Source organism: Leucoraja erinacea, chromosome 6 (assembly GCF_028641065.1).
Source record: "Leucoraja erinacea ecotype New England chromosome 6, Leri_hhj_1, whole genome shotgun sequence".
Lineage (NCBI taxonomy): Eukaryota > Metazoa > Chordata > Chondrichthyes > Rajiformes > Rajidae > Leucoraja > Leucoraja erinaceus.
The window spans coordinates 49,875,933-49,896,213 of NC_073382.1; the positions used below are offsets into that span (position 1 = coordinate 49,875,933).

General features: G+C 40.2%; 1 protein-coding gene across 1 annotated transcript in view; it reads left to right on the forward strand.

Moving 5' to 3' along the window:
* Window positions 1-20,281, forward strand: part of xpo4 (exportin 4) — a 103,907-nt gene that overhangs the window by 44,332 nt on the left and 39,294 nt on the right. Inside the window, exons 6-10 of the mRNA XM_055636982.1 lie at window positions 850-1,003; window positions 4,529-4,641; window positions 6,713-6,870; window positions 9,488-9,662; window positions 13,730-13,906. Coding sequence (XP_055492957.1) covers window positions 850-1,003; window positions 4,529-4,641; window positions 6,713-6,870; window positions 9,488-9,662; window positions 13,730-13,906 — 777 coding nt within the window. The remainder of the gene's footprint in view (window positions 1-849; window positions 1,004-4,528; window positions 4,642-6,712; window positions 6,871-9,487; window positions 9,663-13,729; window positions 13,907-20,281) is intronic.

Consider the following 20,281-nt stretch of genomic DNA (forward strand, 5'->3'; position numbering starts at 1 on the left):
CAGACCCCTGATCTCATTCTGCTGCACATTGCCTGCACCCAAGGAATGAAGGAAAAGTGATGGAAGTGACGAAGAAAGCATTTCATTATTAGGGTGTGAATTTATTGCTGAAACTCAAAAATAAACACTTGAAGCAGTGCTTCCTTTAAAATATATATTTCTGTGTCAGCAATCAAGAGCCAGTCTTTAGACTTTAGAGATACTGTGCAGAAACAGGCCCTTCGGTCCACCTTGTCCGTGCTGCACAGCGATCAGCCCATAAACTGGCACTATCTTACACTAGGGCCAATTTATAATTTTACCGAAGCCAATTAACCTACAAACCTGTACGTCTTTGGAGTGTGGGAGGAATCCGGAGCTACCGGAGAAAACCCACGCGGTCACAAACTCCATACAGACAGCACCCGTAGTCCGGATTGTCTTTGTCAATTTCGGGAGCTGTAAGGCAGCAGCTCTACCGCTGCACTAGTGTTCCGCCCTAGTCATAAATAATTTAGATTTTTCATTCTCAGATTTATCTTTGCGGCTTTCCAAATAAACATATTCACCTCCACTCAGTTGCATCTCTAGGGTGGGAGATTGCAACGTTCCCTGTTTCGACAAATGCAATCAACCTGGCATGCACAATCAAATAAGATCAAATAGAACAGGTTGTCTACAACTTTAGCCTGTGCACGCCATATGCAAGAAGAAGAAGAAGTTGCATCTCTGAGATCCACTAAACAGAACAACACTTGAAAGGTCTTAAGCCAAGCTTTTAAAAAAAGAACAAAAAAACAGGAATGAAAATTAGTGTTGCATTTAACTGATCAAGCATGATTATTTTTGCTCTTGTTACTGAAAACACAGGAAGATGACCTTCGGCAGATATTTGTTTTGACGGTCGAGGTGCTTCAGGAATTCAGCCGACGGGAAAACCTCAGTGCTCAAATGTCTTCTGTGTTCCAGCGTTACCTTGCACTAGCTAACCAAGTCTTGAGCTGGAACTTTCTTCCTCCAAATTATATCCTTTCAGGCTCATTGTACTTCCACGGTAGTGTGTTAGTATTGCATTTAATGGACATTAATGGTTGTGCTTTGAAAACTATGATTACTAAGCTGTTTTGGTTGAAATGAAGGACAACTTCCATTCTTCCACTAACTTAAAAATAAGGACGTGGTAGAAGAGGCTCGACTATAGTCATCTGTGCCCCAACTAGAGATATATTGGTGTCCCAAATCTGGATTTAATCCATTTGACTGGAATGTATTCTGCTTTTCAGTTGAAAATAGGATTGCAATTTGCCGTTAAAGCACTGCCCCAATCAAATGACATGCTCACAAACCAATGATGTCAGGGTATGGTTCCTGCAAAACAACTTCAATACTTCAATAAGGGGGTAACATTTTGAGGTTAGAAGAGAAAATGTTAAACAAAAGAAGGTTGTCATTTTTCTTTTAACCATATTATTTGGTTATGTTACTTAAGTATGCTAAATGTTTGGTTTAAAATGAAAAATCCTAATTAGCAAAATATTATAAGTGAAATTATCTTTCAGCACAGACAAAATGTAGGATTGAATGCAAAGACTCCTGTTTTTTTCCCTTCCATAAGCAACCTACTTAAAATCTATTTTTTCTCCTCCCTGCTTAATATTAACAAATGTGGATGGTACAAATGACTTATGTAGAAGGGCGCCAACCTGAAACATCGCCCATCCCTTTTTCTCCAGAGATGCTGCCTGATCCACTGAGTTACTTGATGTGCTCAAGAAACTGCTTCCAGTGTCTTGACTCTCACCAAATCCAGCTCACTCTTTATCCCTATGCTGACTTACATTAGTTCCTCATCGCAAAATACCTGGATTTTGGAGATTTTCATCCTACCTCCCTGTGGAAATGCTACAGTTATCTGAAGTGTGAAATAAGCTGGGAATAGTTAGCAAGCTAGGCAGCATTTGCAGGAAGAGAAGCAGAATTAATGCTGCCTTTGATGACCTTTCATTGATGTCACTCTGAAGCATTAACATTGTTTTTCCACAATGTAAATAAGATAAAGCACTCTAGATAGTTCCAGCCACCCTATGTTGCTATTGTGGCCAGGAATATCAAGTTATTTGTATTGATGTTTAGAACTTCTTTGAACTGAGTAACTAGCTGTTGCTAGTTCTTTGAGAGTTGATGTGAACTAAATAGTATAGTAATCCTATAGTGCCAAAATTGTCAACAGTACATTAGTATGGATTGTCTTGCTAAAAATAACAGATGTGACAGCTAAATATTGTGCCTGGTTAAAATGGTGCCAATAATCCTAACTGGTTTGAAGAGATCGCAAGTTGTTTAGTCTAGTTCATTTGAAGCAAGTGAACACTTCAAGCTCTTGCAGTTTTGCCTTTGATTCCAGTTATTTAGATATCTGCAATGAGATGTCTGTTCATTTCTCTATTTTTAACAATGTAACTATGATTTTTACATGACCTATTCTTAAAGGTGCCCATGGTGACATTTTTCAGAAATAATGAAACTAAAATATCCAAAGTGTTTTTTTTTTTGTTACAATTTTAGAAGCTTTTATCGTGATAAGTAATTGGTATTAAATCAAAATTGCATTTTGCATCTCAATGTTAACTTTGAAAGTCATTATTTGCAAATCCTTCTCACTTTTTGAAAGAACGGGATGTTTAGCAAACTCGTTAAAATACCATAAGCTCATTAAAACATTCTAAATATTCCATCTGTAGGATGGAACTTAAATTTTAATTGTAAAATAACAGTGTACATCAACTATTAGAATGCGGTTGTTTTTAAGGATGCAAAACTATTGACACAAAACTACCTGTTTTGGTGGTCAATTGATAATGTACATTTTGCTGGAGCACTGTAAAATCCATGGAATGCCTTCCAAGTTAAGAGCCAAACAATGCATGAGTGCAGCAGGCAAAAGCTATATATAGGTGTTTCTTTCATTAGAGATGCTCTTCAGCTGTGCTTTTTTTTATTATCTGCGCTTCACAGTTTTCTTTAAGCATATAAAGTAATTATCATGTAACTTCAGTCAGAGGTAGTTCACAGACGTCCAGCTGCAAGCAGAAACGGCCAAGAATATTGCTAAATAGGTATGTAGGACTTTTATTACGTTTAGATTTCCCATCAGAACAAGTTTGAGTGCAGAGAAATATCAGATCCGTTTGAACCAAGTTAAACTTAATTTTAGTACCTCCAAAAGAAACCTAATAAATCTTGTTTTGCATTGTGAAACAGTATCATTACATGGTTGCATTTTGTGACTGGTGTTAATGAAACCAGATTTATGTTGTAAAATGACACCATTCATTTGCCAGTCTGAATTGTTTAATCTTTTGTTTTAAATTGGCAAGCAATAATAATTAGACCGTGAAATCTTGTCTTTAATTCATAGAACTATCTGTATTATCAATATTTTCTAGTTTTTTTCATGAAAACTAAAAGTCCAAACTTTACTGAGATTCCACCTACACCTGAGTTGAAGTTTCTGCAACTAAAATGCGTATTTTTAATTTTTTTTAAATAATGGCATCTGCTTCAGGGTTGTGTTCCAAGATGTGTTGATAAATGCTGAGTTTTAGCCTGCTTTTGGATTCCGACCGAAAAGTTCCGTATTGTTCAATCTACAAGTTTAAAAAAAAACAGCACAAGCTTGCATTTATATTGTGCCTTCCATGGCTCAGGACATCCCAACGTGTTTGACGGCAAAGGAAGTATTTTTGAATTGTGGTTATTGTTCCAAGTAAGGAATAACTGGCAGACAATTTCTTCGTGGCAGTGTCCCATTATTAACTGAGATAACTGACAAGATAATTTAAGTAATGATTTCAGGGACAAGTGTTGACTACCAAGTTCTTTGGTGCTAATTCAAATTATGCCATTATGTCCAATGAAGCTGTGGCCTTAATTTAATATCCAGTGTTAACATTAGTATCTCCAGCAGAGCAGCACACCCTTGGTTCTGCACTAAAGTATTAGCTTTGATTATGTGACTGCCTCTGAAGTGGGCTTTGAGCCGGTGGCCTTAGACTGGGGCATAGTACTTCAACTGATCCACGGCTAACACCTGTCGTATGTACATTACAGCATCAAAAGAGTGCCACAGACTAATGACTGCAGTTTGTCATGTATATGTAAATATATAAACTTAGTGAATATAATAAAAGGTATTGGGACAGTTATGGAAAAATCTGTTTTAACTATCTCTCATAAATCATGACATCTGTTAATTAAAGCTGTTTTTGCCCCCTCTTGTCATTTAAGATACCGTGGTTATTTATGTGATCATATCACAATGGAATGCCACATGATTATAATCAAACTTTAATCTTCCGACCCTTCATGGGTCTTGTTTCTGATCAGTTAAATGCTTTTATTCCTTAGCCTCATGCTGCAGTTATTCCATGTATTTAACATGGCTTAAGATTTATTTCCATTACAGTCTCCCTCTGAACTCATTTTAGTTGTAGCTAAGAAGTATTTTCCCCCTGGTAATGTTCGTCTATTGACCTTGACTTCATATAACTGGGCAGGCATTATATAGCTATGTTTGAATCGTCCCAAAATGTGATGTTAAAGCCAACAGAATCCTGGCGAGACACTCTTCTGGATAGCAGAGTTATGGATCTATTCTTTACAGTAAGTAATATTCCAAAAATATATTTAGTTATTGGGTTGAAGACCAGAGAAGCTCTTCCATATGTTTTGCATTGTATTTCAGTGTTGCTAATCATGTAAAGGTGGACGGGATCCCTGAAGAATTTTGTTAGTAATTGTTTATATATTTGTATATCTTTGCAAGAAAGCGTATTGGAGATTTTCTTTAGTATTGTATCTGGTAGGATCAATTCATAAATATGTTGCTGTATTAATGGGAAAGTAAATTTTACCCCACAACTGATTTAGTAATTAATCTATTCAACTTTTTAATGTTTATTTTACTCTTTGTAAAAATGAATGTAAATCAATTTATTACAATAATTTAAGATGTTGGAAGCTGTGTAATAGTATGTGGCAAGTGAAAAAATACTGTAATCTCTAACTTCTACTTTATTTCTGATTAAGGATGGATGGCTTTCCTCTTCTGTTTGATTTTTCCACTGTTTTAATTTAGTTTAATATTGTCGCATATACCGAGGTACAGTTAAAATCATTTTATTGTGTTCTATCCAGGCAAAGACTACATGATTACAATCGGGTTGTCCACAGTGTATAGATAAAGGGTACAGCATTTAGTGCAAGATGTATTCCGATTAAAGATAGTTCTGGTGTTGAAATAAATATTTAAAAGAGCAGAGCAATTGTAATGTATGATAGCAGATTCTTCTGGGAACCAGCCTGCAAAGAGTCGCCATCCGGTGCCATCTCTACGCCATTAGCTTAAAATCTGCAGATTATCTTCTGATGCACGCAGCACTACCTTGATGCACGTTTTAAGAAATTTGGAGGATGCAGTAAATTATTGACGTATTGGTTTGTCTTGCAACTGAGTATTCATCAACATTTTTAATTCAAAAACTCCTGTTTAAATTTCTAGCTCTAGGTCATCCTGGACGTATTTTGCACAACACTATTAATATCACTTAATATCATCTGACTTTAATCTTAAAGAAAATCTTAGATCAGAAACTGGGTTAATAAAAGTACTTCGAGGCCATTCGTCTATGCTACATTTATGAATTTTGACTTGACCCTCTATTGAAAAGTAAAGTCACCATATGTGCCAAACTATTGCCAGTGACATGACTTTTATTCCAGTATTGAAGCGAGTACTCCCAAGGAGCAGAAGGTATAATCTTGTGACTCAGTTTTATTCATAGATATTGAATGTTTACAATTTTTTCCATGTATATTACATCTTAAACCACTATATGATATATATGAAGCAAAGTCGCACAAATTTTAACACCAACTGCAGGAGTTACTGCATACACACATTGCACAAAGCACAGTTCTAAAGGGTTGTCAGAACTTGATTACACTAATCTGGACATTATTAACTAGGGCCATATTCTGAACTGGATTAAATGTACAAAGTGTGGCGCCATCTTGTGGTCAAGACACTTGTCATTCGAACCTTCGATGGTCGGGCTCGAACTCTCATGTGGACCGGGCGTGATCTGGGCCGACCAATCACGTGGTCAGGGGGCAGGCCGTTAGGTGGTTAGAATTCGAAGGATTGGCAGTTGGAGTTGGAGTGGAACTCGGGCGCGATCACGAGCGACTGCACAGTAGTAGTAGTAGTAAAATATTAACTTGATGGGGCTGTATGGGTTAATTATTAAACCGATTGTTTACACAACGTGTGGACCTCTACAAAAATACATTTTTTAACTTTTGATATAGATATGTGAAGTATAAGGAAGTATATTTCCATATTTTTGAGCAATGTATTCATTTTGGCAGTCAACTGTTAAAGTTTCTCTATGTTGGGATTTAACAAACTAAACTTCAAATTACTCTGTGGGAGTTATCCATGTATATATAATAGCCGTTTCACAAGTTTTTGGTAGCCATAGTGTTGTTTGCTATTGTTTGACTGCTGAATAATTGGAACCAGTGAAAATGCAAGATCACTTTAATTACCGACTGACTCAATTTTACATTGTCCATTAATTGGAGTAATCCAGAATGGTGCAAAAAAAAAAATCCAAATTTTAATGCATATTCAAAGTATATAGAATTTGAGACATTTTTTGTTCCATTATAGGTACATCGCAAAATCAGAGAAGATTCTGACATGGCCCAGGACTCTTTGCAATGTCTGGCACAACTAGCCTCGATCCATGGACCTATATTTCCTGATGAGAGGGCTCAGATTGATTACCTAGCTCATTTCATTGAAGGATTACTCAATATGATTAATGGGTATGCTTTAATTTATTAGACAATAAGATACATTTATGTCTCTTAATAACATACAAAGTAATTTTGTAGAATTATACTTGCTCCTGCTTTTTACCTGCTGGGAGTTAAATAGGATGGGTGGATCACATTGGTGAAGATTGCTGGTTCTGAATGGAACCACAATTTTAAATGATTTTTTGTGTAAAATTTTAATGAAATAGACAATAGGTGCAGGAGTAGGCCATTTGGCCCTTCGAGCCAGCACCGCCATTCAATGTGATCATGGCTGATCATCCACAATCAGTACCCCGTTCCTGCCTTCTCCCCACAAATAGATATGGTGAATGCACCATTAATGAGTCCTTTACCCAGAGCAGGGGAAGCAAGAACTAGAAACATAGGTTTAAGGTGAGGGGAAAGATTTAATAGGAACCCGAGGGGCAACTTTTTCACAACGAGGCTGGTCGGTATCTGGAATGAGCAGCCATGGGAGGTAGTTAATGCAGGTACTAAAACAACATTTAAGAGATAAATGTACATATACATGGATGGGAAAGAATTAGATATGGGCCAAATGCGGCCAGGTGAGAGTAGCTTAGATAGGGCACCTTGGTCGGCGCAAAGATGTCAGGCCGAAGGGCCTGTTCCCATGTGTATAACTATATAATGTTTGATTGTTCACTGTCAAATTAGGATTTGGAATAGTCATCAAGGCGTGTGATCTGGGATCTCATTGGCTTCACCAGAGATTTCAGGGATGCAAGTAAGGTGGCAAAAGGGAACGCTTATTGAAATTATTTTGCTTTAGTTACTTTTATTAATTAAAGTTTTAATTTAGTTCTAGAAGTCTTCAAAGTCTCTGAATGGCCAACGTGTGCAGGGCTTTGCTGCAGTGAGAACCTACAAGGCAGAAATGATGGCACATTTTCTGTGTGCTGTCTGTGACCTGCCACCATGGGAGCCCAGACTACCAATGTAGGCCCATCATATCTAGTCTTGGTAAATACAATGGCAGGGGGAGACTGCGCGGGTGCAGGCAGCAGTTGATAGGCCTACTGCCTCACAGCGCCAGAGATCCAGGTTCAATCCAAACCTCGGTTGCTGACTGCGTAGAGTTTACACGTTCTCCCTGTGATCGCATGTATTTCCTCCAGGTGCTCCGGTTTCCTCCCATATCCCTAAGACTTGTGGGCTTGTAAGTTAATTAACCTTTGTGAATTGCCCTTCTTGTGTGGGGAGTGGATGAGAAAGTGGGATGACAGGTGATCGATGGTCGGCATGGACTCGCTGGGCCGAATGGTCTGTTTTAACCTAAGTTAAAAGTAGGAAGCGGAGGAGCGCATATACACCTAATGTCTATTCCTGGGAAGTGAGGTTTCATGCCAGAGGCAATATTTTGGTACACATACTCCACAATACTTTAATGGAAAATTTGTTGTAAATCTATGATTGTTTTTTTCCATCTGAATTACAGTCCTGAGGCCATTTATGGTGCTGCTACTGTAACTCCTGCTGAGGTTAATTCTCTGTGAGGGTCCTGGAATATTTCTTGGTTTGTAGAACTTAGCCAAACATACAGAGGCGATACAAAGAAACTGTTGGTGCATTAGTGTTCAGACTGAGGAGGTTCACAAGCCTATCCATTCATTCCTTCCAGAGACGACGCCGGACCCGCAGAATTACTTCAGCACGTTGTGTTTTTATCCAAACTTATTTTTACTTTTCCTTGAAATTTAAGTAAGTGAGTTAAGGTAGAGCGGGATGTGTGTGAGTGAGCCCCAGTATTTCCTAGAGAGTAACTGCAATATGGCAAGCAGGGAATGGTGCTAAAAGCAGAGGCACCAGCAAAGGATTGAATGAAACTGGGTTTCTTACAGTTTGAGAATTCTTACAGTGCCCAAGAATTTATCACCAGCTCCAATGCATGATAAAGACACTAGAACAGAACCCCCCCCCCCCCCCCCCGATCTAATTAATTAATCAATAATAATAATTAGATTTACCAGTGCGCCCATTGCACGATTGTACTTCATCAGTCTCATTGTGGTGGTTGGTGGGGAGGAGGGAGAGATAAAGCTGGAATAGAGATGGGGTCAGGACAATGCCTGGCAGATATTTATACTAGGGACTTTCCAATATTTGTTCAGAGGCTTTCCCTGGTTTCCCTAGTTTATTTTTTCAGTCTTCATAGAACAGGAAAATTACTTGGAGCTTCTATAATACGTACTCTAATTATTTCTTGCAATTTGCAAAATATCGTAACGTTGAATACTTTGTGTATTTTAAGAATCTGACAGGTCTGCCTTAAAATAGAGGAGCAATATATCTGCCACCAGCACAAATTACATTGGATCACAAAAGATCAGATTAAATTGTGCCTATTGTAGATTCAAATGGTGGGGGGTGGGGTGGGGGAGAAAATGAATCTTTCCCAGAATCTTTCCCAATCTTTCCCTATCAGGGCCTAGATATGGGAATTGGATGAACATGTAAATTTAATTTAAGGCCCCTAATCAAATTCTTTCTGTAAATATTTTTTTTCCTTTTGAATATATTGATAACTATTTTCATTTTGAATTTTTTTGATTATTCAAAAACATCAATTTTGTTTCTCATTTTCCTATTTTGATTTTTCTAGGATAGAAATTGAGGACTCTGAAGCAGTGGGAATTTCCAATATTATGAGCAATTTGATTTCAGAATTCCCACGTAGTATTTTAACAGCCATTCCAAGTGAACTGTTTTCTTCATTCATAAATTGCCTCACACATATCACCTGCTCTTTTGGACGGAGTGCAGCCCTAGAAGAAGTGGTAAGTGTTCTTGCATTTCATCTTGACACAATTTGATTTTACGTCTATCTTGAATTTAAAACATTCCAAAATTAATTCATTTTTGTTATTAATTTGTACAACGCTCTTCTAATGCTATTTTAGTATCAAATAACCACTTTTTGATGGAAAAAGCTACTATTATAACATTTACAACATTGAAAAATACATGCAATGTCAAATTTGGAAATGATCCAAATAGCATCAAATAGTTAGTATGGGAATCTGGTGCAGAAAATTACATAACCATAGATTGCGGATTCATTTTGTGACCTGCATTGTTTTATTCTGAAGAGAGGGATTGTTTATTTTGTTACATTCTTGATTTTTAACATATGCGAAGACCAATGCTCTAGATAACTTTAGCTGTCACAAACTGTATTTCCCAACCATTATCTTCAGCCCTCCCCTTGGTAACTTGTCAAAACGGACAAAGTTTGTTCCCAACCTTGATGTCACATTGACGCAGATATGCCAGGGACTACATATTAGCCCTGTGACTATAATCCCCTGTATTATGAGCTTCCACACCTGCTTGAGCTCAACTGCTGAATCTCATCTCTATAGTTTTTTGTTATCTTTTATTTGATTGATCCAGTACATTCTGGCAGATGATCCCTTTCCATTGTTTAAATTTGCTATTCAAAACTGCTGCTCCAATCACCCATTGTCACTCTGTTTGTTGATCTACAACAACTTCCAATTGATTACAGCACCTCAGTTTTAAAATCGTAATTTTCAAATCTGTCATGATTGTTTCTCTTCTGATTTCTTTGAGCTCTGCAATAAATATGTTTATTCCACTCCTGGCTTCTTAATCAGCCCCAAATGTAATTGTTCTACCATTGGCAGCTGTGACTTGTGCCGCCAAGACCCTACACATTGGACTTTTCGTACCTCAAATATCTCAACGAATTTCACTCTCCTTTTCAGATGCTTTTTGCTATCTATAATAAGGCAGGGTCCAAGATTATCCTGGTGACAGAAGTATTGTTGCTTGTGCCATCTAAAAACAGTGCTTGTTAATCACAGCATTGTCTTTTTATTTCAGATTTTCAGCAACTGCAAAGTTCAGGATTCTACAGTTTTATCTTTACTCTCAAATACCCTAATTCATCCCCATCTATTTATGCTCCACCAGACAAATCAGCTGAGCTTAACAAGTATTCATCTTCGTCTAAGCTGACATTAACGGAATGTATATCGCCAGAAAAAAATTCCCTTAATATTTTCCACCCCATCCTCTTTCTCTAACTCAGGCACCTTTCTAATGGTGTTTTTGGAACAGAGGAAAGCCAAAGATTGTGATTTATTGAACTGATTATTACTTGAATATAAAGAAGATACAAGCTCTACTAAATATATTTGTCATTATTGGTTCCTCGAGTGTTTGCACTTTTGCGTACTATTTTAGTATAGAGATACAGCACAAAAACAGGCCCGTCGGCCCACCGAGTCCCCACTGACCAACGATTCCTGTACACTAGTACTATTCTACACACTAGGGATACTTTTTTTACTGAAGCCAATTAACCCACAGAGCTATACATCTTTGGAATGTGGGAGAAACCCACGCAGTCGTTACAGATTTCATAAAGAAATATGTGGAGGACTGCATTCCTACAAAAACCTTCTGAGTGTTTCCCAATCAGAAGCCTTGGGTGAACTTTGAGATCGCACTCTTCTAAAGACCAGACATCGGGCATTCATGTCTGATGATACAGTGGTCTACAAGAAGTCCAGATACGACCTTGCTAAGGCCATCAAAAAGGCTAAAAGGGTCCTGCTCCAAGCTGGAGGATGAGACGGATGTTCGGCAGCTGTGGCGGGGCCTGAATGCAATCATCAGGAGGTAGCTAGAATGTCGGCGTAGCATCACTCCCTGATGAGCTCAATGCGTTTTACGCACGCTTTGATAGGGAGAACACTGATGTGCCTTCTCAAGCTCCCATTCGCTGTGATGGTATATCAGTCACAGTCACAGAGGACAATGTCAGAAAATCCTTCAATCAATCAATCAATCAACCTTTATTGTCATCTTGCAAGCAACAGTTGTACAGTGCAAAATGAAAAGACGTTTCCCAGGGAATAGCGGAGCATCGCACATGAAATTTTCAGAGGGATGAACCCTCGAAAAGCGCCCGGACCTGATGGTATACTGGGTCGTGTTCTAAAAACCTGTGCGGACCAACTGGCTGGAGTTTTTACAGACATTTTCAACCTCGCTTCTGAGGTCAGAGGTTTTCACCTGCTTTAAAAGGGCATCAATTATACCGGTGCCCAAGAAGAGCAAGGTGACGTGCCTCAATGACTATCAACCAGTGGCACTAACGTCGGTGGTGATGAAGTACTTTGAGAGGTTGATCATGGCGCAAATCAACTCCTACCTCGACAAAAACCTGGACACACTGCAGTTCGCTTACCGCCACAACAGATCAACGGTGGATTTGATCTCGCTGGCTCTCCACTCCGCTCTGGACCACTTGGACAACAAAAACTCATATGTCAGGCTGTTATTCATTGATTACAGCTCGGCATTTAATACAATCATCCCCTCCAAGCAGGTTACCAAACTCTCAGAACTGGGTCTCTGCGCATCCCTCTGCAATTGGATCCTCGACTTCCTCATTCACAGACCCCAGTCTGTTCGAATTGGTGGATAAGTGTCAGCGTCGATAACAATCAGCATGGGAGCAACTCAAGGCTGCGTGTTCAGCCCCCTGTTGTACTCGCTCTATACTCATGACTGCGTAGCCGGTCATAGTGCGAACTCCATCATCAAGTTCGCTGACGACACCACTGTTGTGGGACGTATCACTGATGGGGACGAGTCAGAGTATAGAAGTGAGATCGACCGACTGACCAAATGGTGCCAGCACAATAACCTGGCCCTCAACACCAGCAAAACCAAGGACCTGATTGTGGACTTTGGAAGGGGTAGGATGAGGACCCACAGTCCCGTTTATATCAACGGGTCGATGGTGAAAAGGGTCAAGAGCTTCAAATTCCTGGGCGTGCACATCTCTGAAGATCTCTCCTGGTCCAAGAACACTGATGCTATTATAAAGAAAGCACATCAGCGCCTCTACTTCCTGAGAAGATTATGGAGAGTCGGTATGTCAAGGAGGACTCTCTAATTTCTACAGGTGTACAGTAGAGAGCATGCTGACTGGTTGCATCGTGGCTTGGTTCGGCAACTTGAGTGCCCAGGAGTGAAAAAGACTACAAAAAGTAGTAAACACTGCCCAGTCCATCTTCGGCTCTGACCTCCCTACCATCGAGAGTATCAATCGCAGTCGCTGCCTCAAAAAGGCTGGCAGCATCATCAAGGACCCACATCATCCTGGCCACACTCATCTCCCCGCTACCTTCAGGTAGAAGGTACAGGAGCCTGAAGACTGCAACGTCCAGGTTCAGGAATAGCTACTTCCCCACAGCCATCAGGGTATTAAACTCAACTCAAACAAAGCTCTGAACATTAATAGCCTTCCATATTCTGTTGTGCTGAAGCAAAGCAAAAATGTCATTGTCCTATCTGGGACACATGACTATAAGCTATCTTGAATCTTGAATCAGACACAGGGAGAATGTACAAACTCCGTGCAGACAGCAGTCAGTCACGATCAAACCTGTGCCTCTGGCGCTGTAAGGCAGCAAATCTACCGCTGCACCACCATGCCGTCCTTCTATGTGCACTGAAATATTATTTCCACTAAATGTATAACCTGTTACGGCAATTGTACAAATTATTGTTTTGCAGCATGCAAATTATTATAGATTATTTGCAGCATTTCATATTTGATATGGTGTCATTAGTTTTTATTATTTTTATTGAAAAGCAAATGTAAAGCAAAAATATTCAGCTAGAAAGCATTTTGACGATTTTCAGAACAGTTATTGAAAAAAGTCCAGTGCTTATCATTTATAGATGTTTTTGTATGCCATTTTGTTCAGTGGAAAATGTTTCTATTTAGTTCTGTGTGTTCATTATGTGTGTTTACTCCCTGTTCAATCACAGTAAATAACTTACAATTTTTTTTTCTTCTTAGCTGGACAAAGATGACATGGTGTATATGGAGGCGTATGATAAGCTCCTTGAATCGTGGCTAACACTTGTGCAAGACAACAAACATTTCCATAAAGAATTTTTTACTCAACATGCTGTACAAGTTTTTAATTCATACATTCAATGCCATTTGGCAGCACCAGAGGGCACAAGAAACTTGGTGAGTATTACTTCAAAATTTATTCTGTTTTTCTTCACCTTTTCTCTTGCATATAAGGTGTTGAGGTTTGTTTTTCAACCATCAGAATGGATTTTAACACTAAATATGATATATCTTACATTTTCGCTTTCATTTACTTTGAAACAATCCTGAGATTCATTATAAAATGTGTTACTTATAATGGCTGTGGAGCGCATTGTATTTGAACTGAAATGTTACCTTTACCAATTGTCTCCCTGCTATTCTTTTCACTAGTTATTATTTATAAAAGAGCCTTCCAAGTGGCATCAGACTTTACAGTGCCCTCCATAATGTGCCCATCATTTATTTATTTGCATCTGTGCTCCACAATTTGAGATTTGTAAAAGAAAAAAAATCACATTGTTAAAGTGCACTTTGTTAGATTTTAATAAAGGCCTTTTTATACATTTTGGTTTCACCATGTAGAAATTAAAGCAGTGCTTATACAGAGTCTCCCCCATTTTAGGGGCACCATAATGTTTGGGACACAACAATGTCATGTAATTGAAAGTAGTCATGTTTAGTATTTTGTTGTATATCCTTTGCATGCAATGACTGCTTGAAGTCTCCAATTCATGATCATCGGCAGTTGCTGGGTGTCTTCTCTGGTGATGCTCTGCCAGGCCTGTATTGCAGCCATCTTTAGCTTATGCTTGTTTAGGGGGCTAGTCCCCTTCAGTTTTCTCTTCCGCATATAAAAGTCATGCTCAATTGGGTTCAGATCGGGTGATTGACTTGACGACTCAAGAATTGACCATTTTTTAGCTTTGAAGAACTCCTTTGTTGCTTTAGCAGTATGTTAGGGGTCATTGTCTTGCTGTAGAATGAATTGCTGGCCAACGGGTTTTGAGGCATTTGTTTGAACTTGAGCAGATAGAATGTGTGCAAACACTTCAGAATTCATTATGCTACTACCATCAACAGTTGTATCATCAATTAAGATAAGTGAGCCAGTACCTTCAGCAGCCATACATGTCCATGCAATAACAACCCCACCACCGTGTTTCACAGATGAGGTGGTATGTTTTGAATCTTGGGCAGTTCCTTCTCTGTTCCTTCTCTCCTCCATACTTTGCTCTTGCCATCATTCTAATATGTTAATCTTCATCACATCTGTCCACAGGACCTTTTTCCAGAACTGTGGTTGCTCTTTTAAGTACTTCTTGGCAAACTGTAACCTGGCCATCCTATTTTTGCGGCTAACCAGTGGTTTGCATCTTGCAGTGTAACCTCTGGATATCTGTTCACGAAATCTTCTGCAGACAGTGGTCATTGACAAATCCACTCCTGAAGAATGTTTCTGATCTGTCGGACAGGTGTTTGTGGATTTGTGTTTATTCCTCTGTGCTGCACACACCTGGCTGGCACACACCTTGAGTACCCCAGGGCTGACACCATTGGGACACGTGGCTTTGCCTGGGCAGAGTCTGCTCTGCTCCTTCTTCACCTGCTCAGCCTTGATGGTCAGGTGCAGCAGAGAAAGTGGACCAGGGGGATTGAGGGGGAGAGTCTGTCAGGGACCCACCATCAAATCTATTTAACAGCTTTATCTCATTGGTCCAGTCCTTTGCTTTTCCTCTCCAGTCCTGTAGAGCATCTTAGGCCTCCTGTGACCACCTCTTCACTGACTTAGTGGTCACAGGCAGCCTCTAAACCATTAGCTTATACCTGGTTAGGAGGTGAATCAGGTTGTGAGTGGATCTTCCCAGTGACGGAAGGACTATGGAGCTGTACGCTTCTTTAACATTGGCATACAACAGGTCCTTTCATATCCCTGTAGGACAGCCAACAAACTGAGTGAAAGTGGATAGGGTAGCGTCCAGAGTCACGTGGTTGAAAGCCCCTGATGAAAAAGCTCTTGGGTGTTGTGTATCGGGTATTTTTCACGCAGAGTTGTGAGTCTGTGGAAATCTCTGCCTCAGGGCAGCAGAGGCTGGTTCTCTGGATACTTTCAAGAGAGAGCTTGATAGGGCTCTTAAAGATAGCGGAGTCAGGGAAATGTGGATAAAGCAGGAACGGGGTACTGATTGTGGATGATCAGCCGTGATCACATTGAATGGCAGTGCGGGCTCGAAGGGCCGAATGGCCTACTCCTGCACCTATTGTCTATTATCTAGTTTCTGGAGTCTCGTGGTGACTGTGTGGACGATGTCATTCTCGTGCAGAGGGTTGGCTGTCGGAGGAATGTAAACAGCCATCACAATGGCATGTGAGAATTCCCTGGGCATATAGTATGGTGGGAGACCCACAGCCATTAGTTCAATGTCCGGGCTACACACATGCTCCTTCACCGTGATGTGACCAGGATTGCGCCATTTGTTGTTAACGAGAATAGCAAGTCCCTCGCCTTTACACTCAAGATTCAAGATTCAAGATACATTTAATTGTCACATGTGCCAGATGGCACAATGAAAAAGAAATTCCCATACAGAGACATATAATAAAAAAAACGAGTAAAGATAAAACACACACACCATATAGAATTTGAAACATAAAACGTACCTCCCCACACCACGCAGAATCAAAAGATTGTTTTTTGATCTTACCATTAACACTGCTGTGGCTGCTGTAGTGCACCAAAGTCAGTCCCTTCTCAAGTCCTCCTGAATGTTCAAACCCTTATTTAAATTTTTTAATGTAAAGTATCCCATGCTGTCATAGGCAAACTGATTAATGTTTAATGTAAAGTATCCTGCACTCAAACTGATCCATGTTCAAACTGCACTCATTGTCATATCTTAAAGTAAATGTAGTGAGATGCGTCTGTGATGAGACTGCAAAATCCACTGTGACAAGGAATGTGATTGGTCAGCAATCATTACACATTTGCACTTTGAAGACCTCATACTTCAAGCAAAATGAGTCAGTATGGATAGAACTAAGGAATTGTAAGGGTAAAAAGACCCTAATGGGACTTATCTACAGGCCCCCAAACAGTAGCCTGGATATAGGGGGCAAGTTGAACCAAGAGTTAAAATTGGCATGTCGTAAAGATAATCCTACGGTTGTTATGGGAGATTTCAAAATGCAGGAAGACTGGGAAAAGCAGGTTGGTACTGGACCCCAAGAAAGGGAGTTTGTGGAGTGCCTCCATGATGGATTCTTAGAACAGCTTGTACTGGAGCCTACCAGGGAGGAGGCAATTCTGGATTTAGTGTTGTGTAATGAACCGGATTTGATAAGGGAACTTGAGGTTAAGGACATAGTGACCATAATATGGTAAGTTCTAATCTACAATTTGAGAGGGAGATAGGTAAATCGGAGATGTCCGTGTTACGGTTGAACAAAGGGGACTATGGAGCCATGAGAGAGGAGCTGGCCAAAGTTGACTGGAAAGATACCCTCGCAGGTTTGACATGTGAAACAACAAAGGCAGGTATTTATGGGAATAATACAGAAGGTGCAGGATCAGTTCATTCCAAAGAGAAAGAAAGATTCCAAGGGGAGTAAGCACTGATTGTGGCTGACAAGGGAAGTCGGGGAGAGTATAAAAATAAAAGAGAAGTACAACATAGCAAAGATGAGCAGGAAGCAAGAGGATTGGGTAATGTTTAAAGAGCAACAGAAGATAACTAAAAAGGCAATACGGGGAGAAAAGATGAGGTACGAAGGTAAGCTAACCAAGGATATAAAGGAGGATAGTAAAAGCTTCTTTAGGTAAGTGAAGAGGAAAAAAATTAGTTAAGACCAAAGTTGGACCCTTGAAGAGTGAAAAAGGTGAATTTATTATGGGAAACAAGGAAATGGCAGATGAGTTGAACAGGTCCTTTGATCCGTCTTCACTAAGGAGAACACAAACAATCTTCCTAATGTACTAGTGGCCAGAGGATCTGGGTTGATGGAGGAACTGAAGGAAATCCACATTAGGCAGGAAATGGTGTTGGGTAGACTGATGGGGGACTGGAAAACCCCCAGGATCTGATGGTCTGCATCCCAGGGTACTTGAGGAAGTGGCTCTAGAAATTGTGGACGCATTGGTGTTCATTTTCCAATGTTCTATAAATTCAGGATCAGTTCCTGTGGATTGGAGGGTAGCTAATGTTATCCCACTTTTTAAGAAAGGCGGGAGAGAGAAAACAGGGAATTATAGACCAGTTAGCCTGACATCGGTGGTGGGGAAGATGCTGGAGTCAATCATAAAAGATAAAATAGCGGCACATTTGGATAACAGGATCGGTCCGCGTCAGCATTTACGAAGGGGAAATCATGCTTGACAAATCTTCTGGAATTTTTTGAGGATGTAACTAGGAAAATGGACAAGGGAGAACCAGTGGATGTAGTGTATCTGGACTTTCAGAAAGCATTTGATAAGGTCCCACATAGGAGATTAGTGGGTAAAATTAGGGCACATCGTATTGGGGGTAGAGTGCTGACATGGATAGAAAATTGGCTGGCAGACAGGAAGCAAAGAGTAGGGATTAACGGGTCCCTTTCAGAATGGCAGGCAGTGACCAGTAGGATACCGCAAGGCTCGGTGCTGGGACCACATCTATTTACAATATACATCAATAATTTAGATGAAGGGATTCAAAGTAACATTAGCAAATATGCAGATGACACAAAGCTGGGTGGCAGTGTGAACTGTGAAGAGGATGCTATGAGAATGCAGGGTGACTTGGACAGGTTGGGTGAGTGGGCAGGGGCATGGTAGATGCAGTTTAATGCGAATAAATGTAAGGTTATCCACTTTGGTGGCAAAAACAGGAAGGCAGATTATTATCTAAATTGGTGTCAAGTTGGGAAAAGAGGAAGTACAACGGGATCTGGGGGTCCTTGTTCATCAGTCAATGAAAGTAAGCATGCAGGTACAGCAGGCAGTGAAGAAAGCGAATGGCATGTTGGCCTTCATAGAGGAGTTGAGTATAAGAGCAAAGAGGTCCTCCTGCAGTTGTACAGGGTTCTAGTGAGACCACACCCTGGAGTATTGTGTGCAGTTTTGCTCCCCTAATTTGAGGAAGGACATTCTTGCTATTGAGGGAGTGTAGCGTAGGTTTACAAGGTTAATTCCTGGGATGGCGGGACTGTCATATGCTGAGAGAATGGAGTGGCTGGGCTTGTATACTCTCGAATTTAGAAGGATGAGAGGGTACCTTATTGAAACATATAAGAATATTAAGGGTTTGGACACGCTAGAGGCAGGAAACATGTTCCCGATGTTGGGGGAGGCCAGAACCAGGGGCCACAGTTTAAGAATAAGGCATAAGGCATTTAGAACAGAGATGAGGAAATACCTTTTCACACAGAGAGTTGTGAGTGTGGAATTCTCTGCCTCGGAGGGCGGTGGACGCCGGTTCTCTGGATACTTTCAAGAGCGAGCTTGATAGGGCTCTTAAAGAGGATATGGGGAGAAGTTGGGATGTAATGTTAAAATTGTACAAGGCATTGGTGAGGCCAATTCTGGAGTATGGTGTACAATTTTGGTTGCCTAATTATAGGAAGGATGTCAACAAAATAGCGAGTACAGAGGAGATTTACTAGAATGTTGCCTGGGTATCAGCAACTAAGTTACAGAGAAAGGTTGAACAAGTTAGGGCTTTATTCTTTGGAGCGCAGAAGGTTAAGGGGGACTTGATAGAAGTTTTTAAAATGATGAGAGGGATAGACAGAGTTGATGTGGAAAAGCTTTTCCCACTGAGAGTAGGGAAGATTCAAACAAGGGGACGACTTGAGAATTAAGGGACTGAAGTTTAGGGGTAACATGAGGGGGAACTTCTTTACACAGAGAGTGGTAGCTGTGTGGAATGAGCTTCCAGTGAAGGTGGTGGAGGCAGGTTCGATTTTATCATTTAAAAATAAATTGGATAGTTATATGGATGGGAAGGGAATGGAGGGTTATGGTCTGATCGCAGGTATATGGGACTAGGGGAGATTATGTGTTCGGCACGGACTAGAAGGGTCGAGATGGCCTGTTTCCGTGCTGTAATTGTTATATGGTTATATGGTTAAGGGGATATGGGGAGAAACGGGATACTAATTGTGGATGATCAGCCATGATCACATTGAATGGCGGTGTTGGCTCAAAGGGACGAATGGCCTACTCCTGCACTTATTCTCTATTGGCTATTGTTGACTTTCTCCAATGTGCTGCCAATGTAGAGTACCATTGGTGTAAAAAGTATAGAATCAGAGAGAACAGGCCCTTCGGCTCAACTAATACATCCTGACCAAGATACGTCAGTGAGCTAGTCCCATACCCTTCAAAACCTTTCATATCCATGTCCCTTTTAAAGTGTCTTTTAAATATTGCAATTGTACCGACTCTACCACTTCCTCTGGCAGCTCGTTGCATGCACGCACCACCCTTTGTGTGGAAACACCAACAACCCCCATTCAGTGAGGAAAGGGGACTAATCA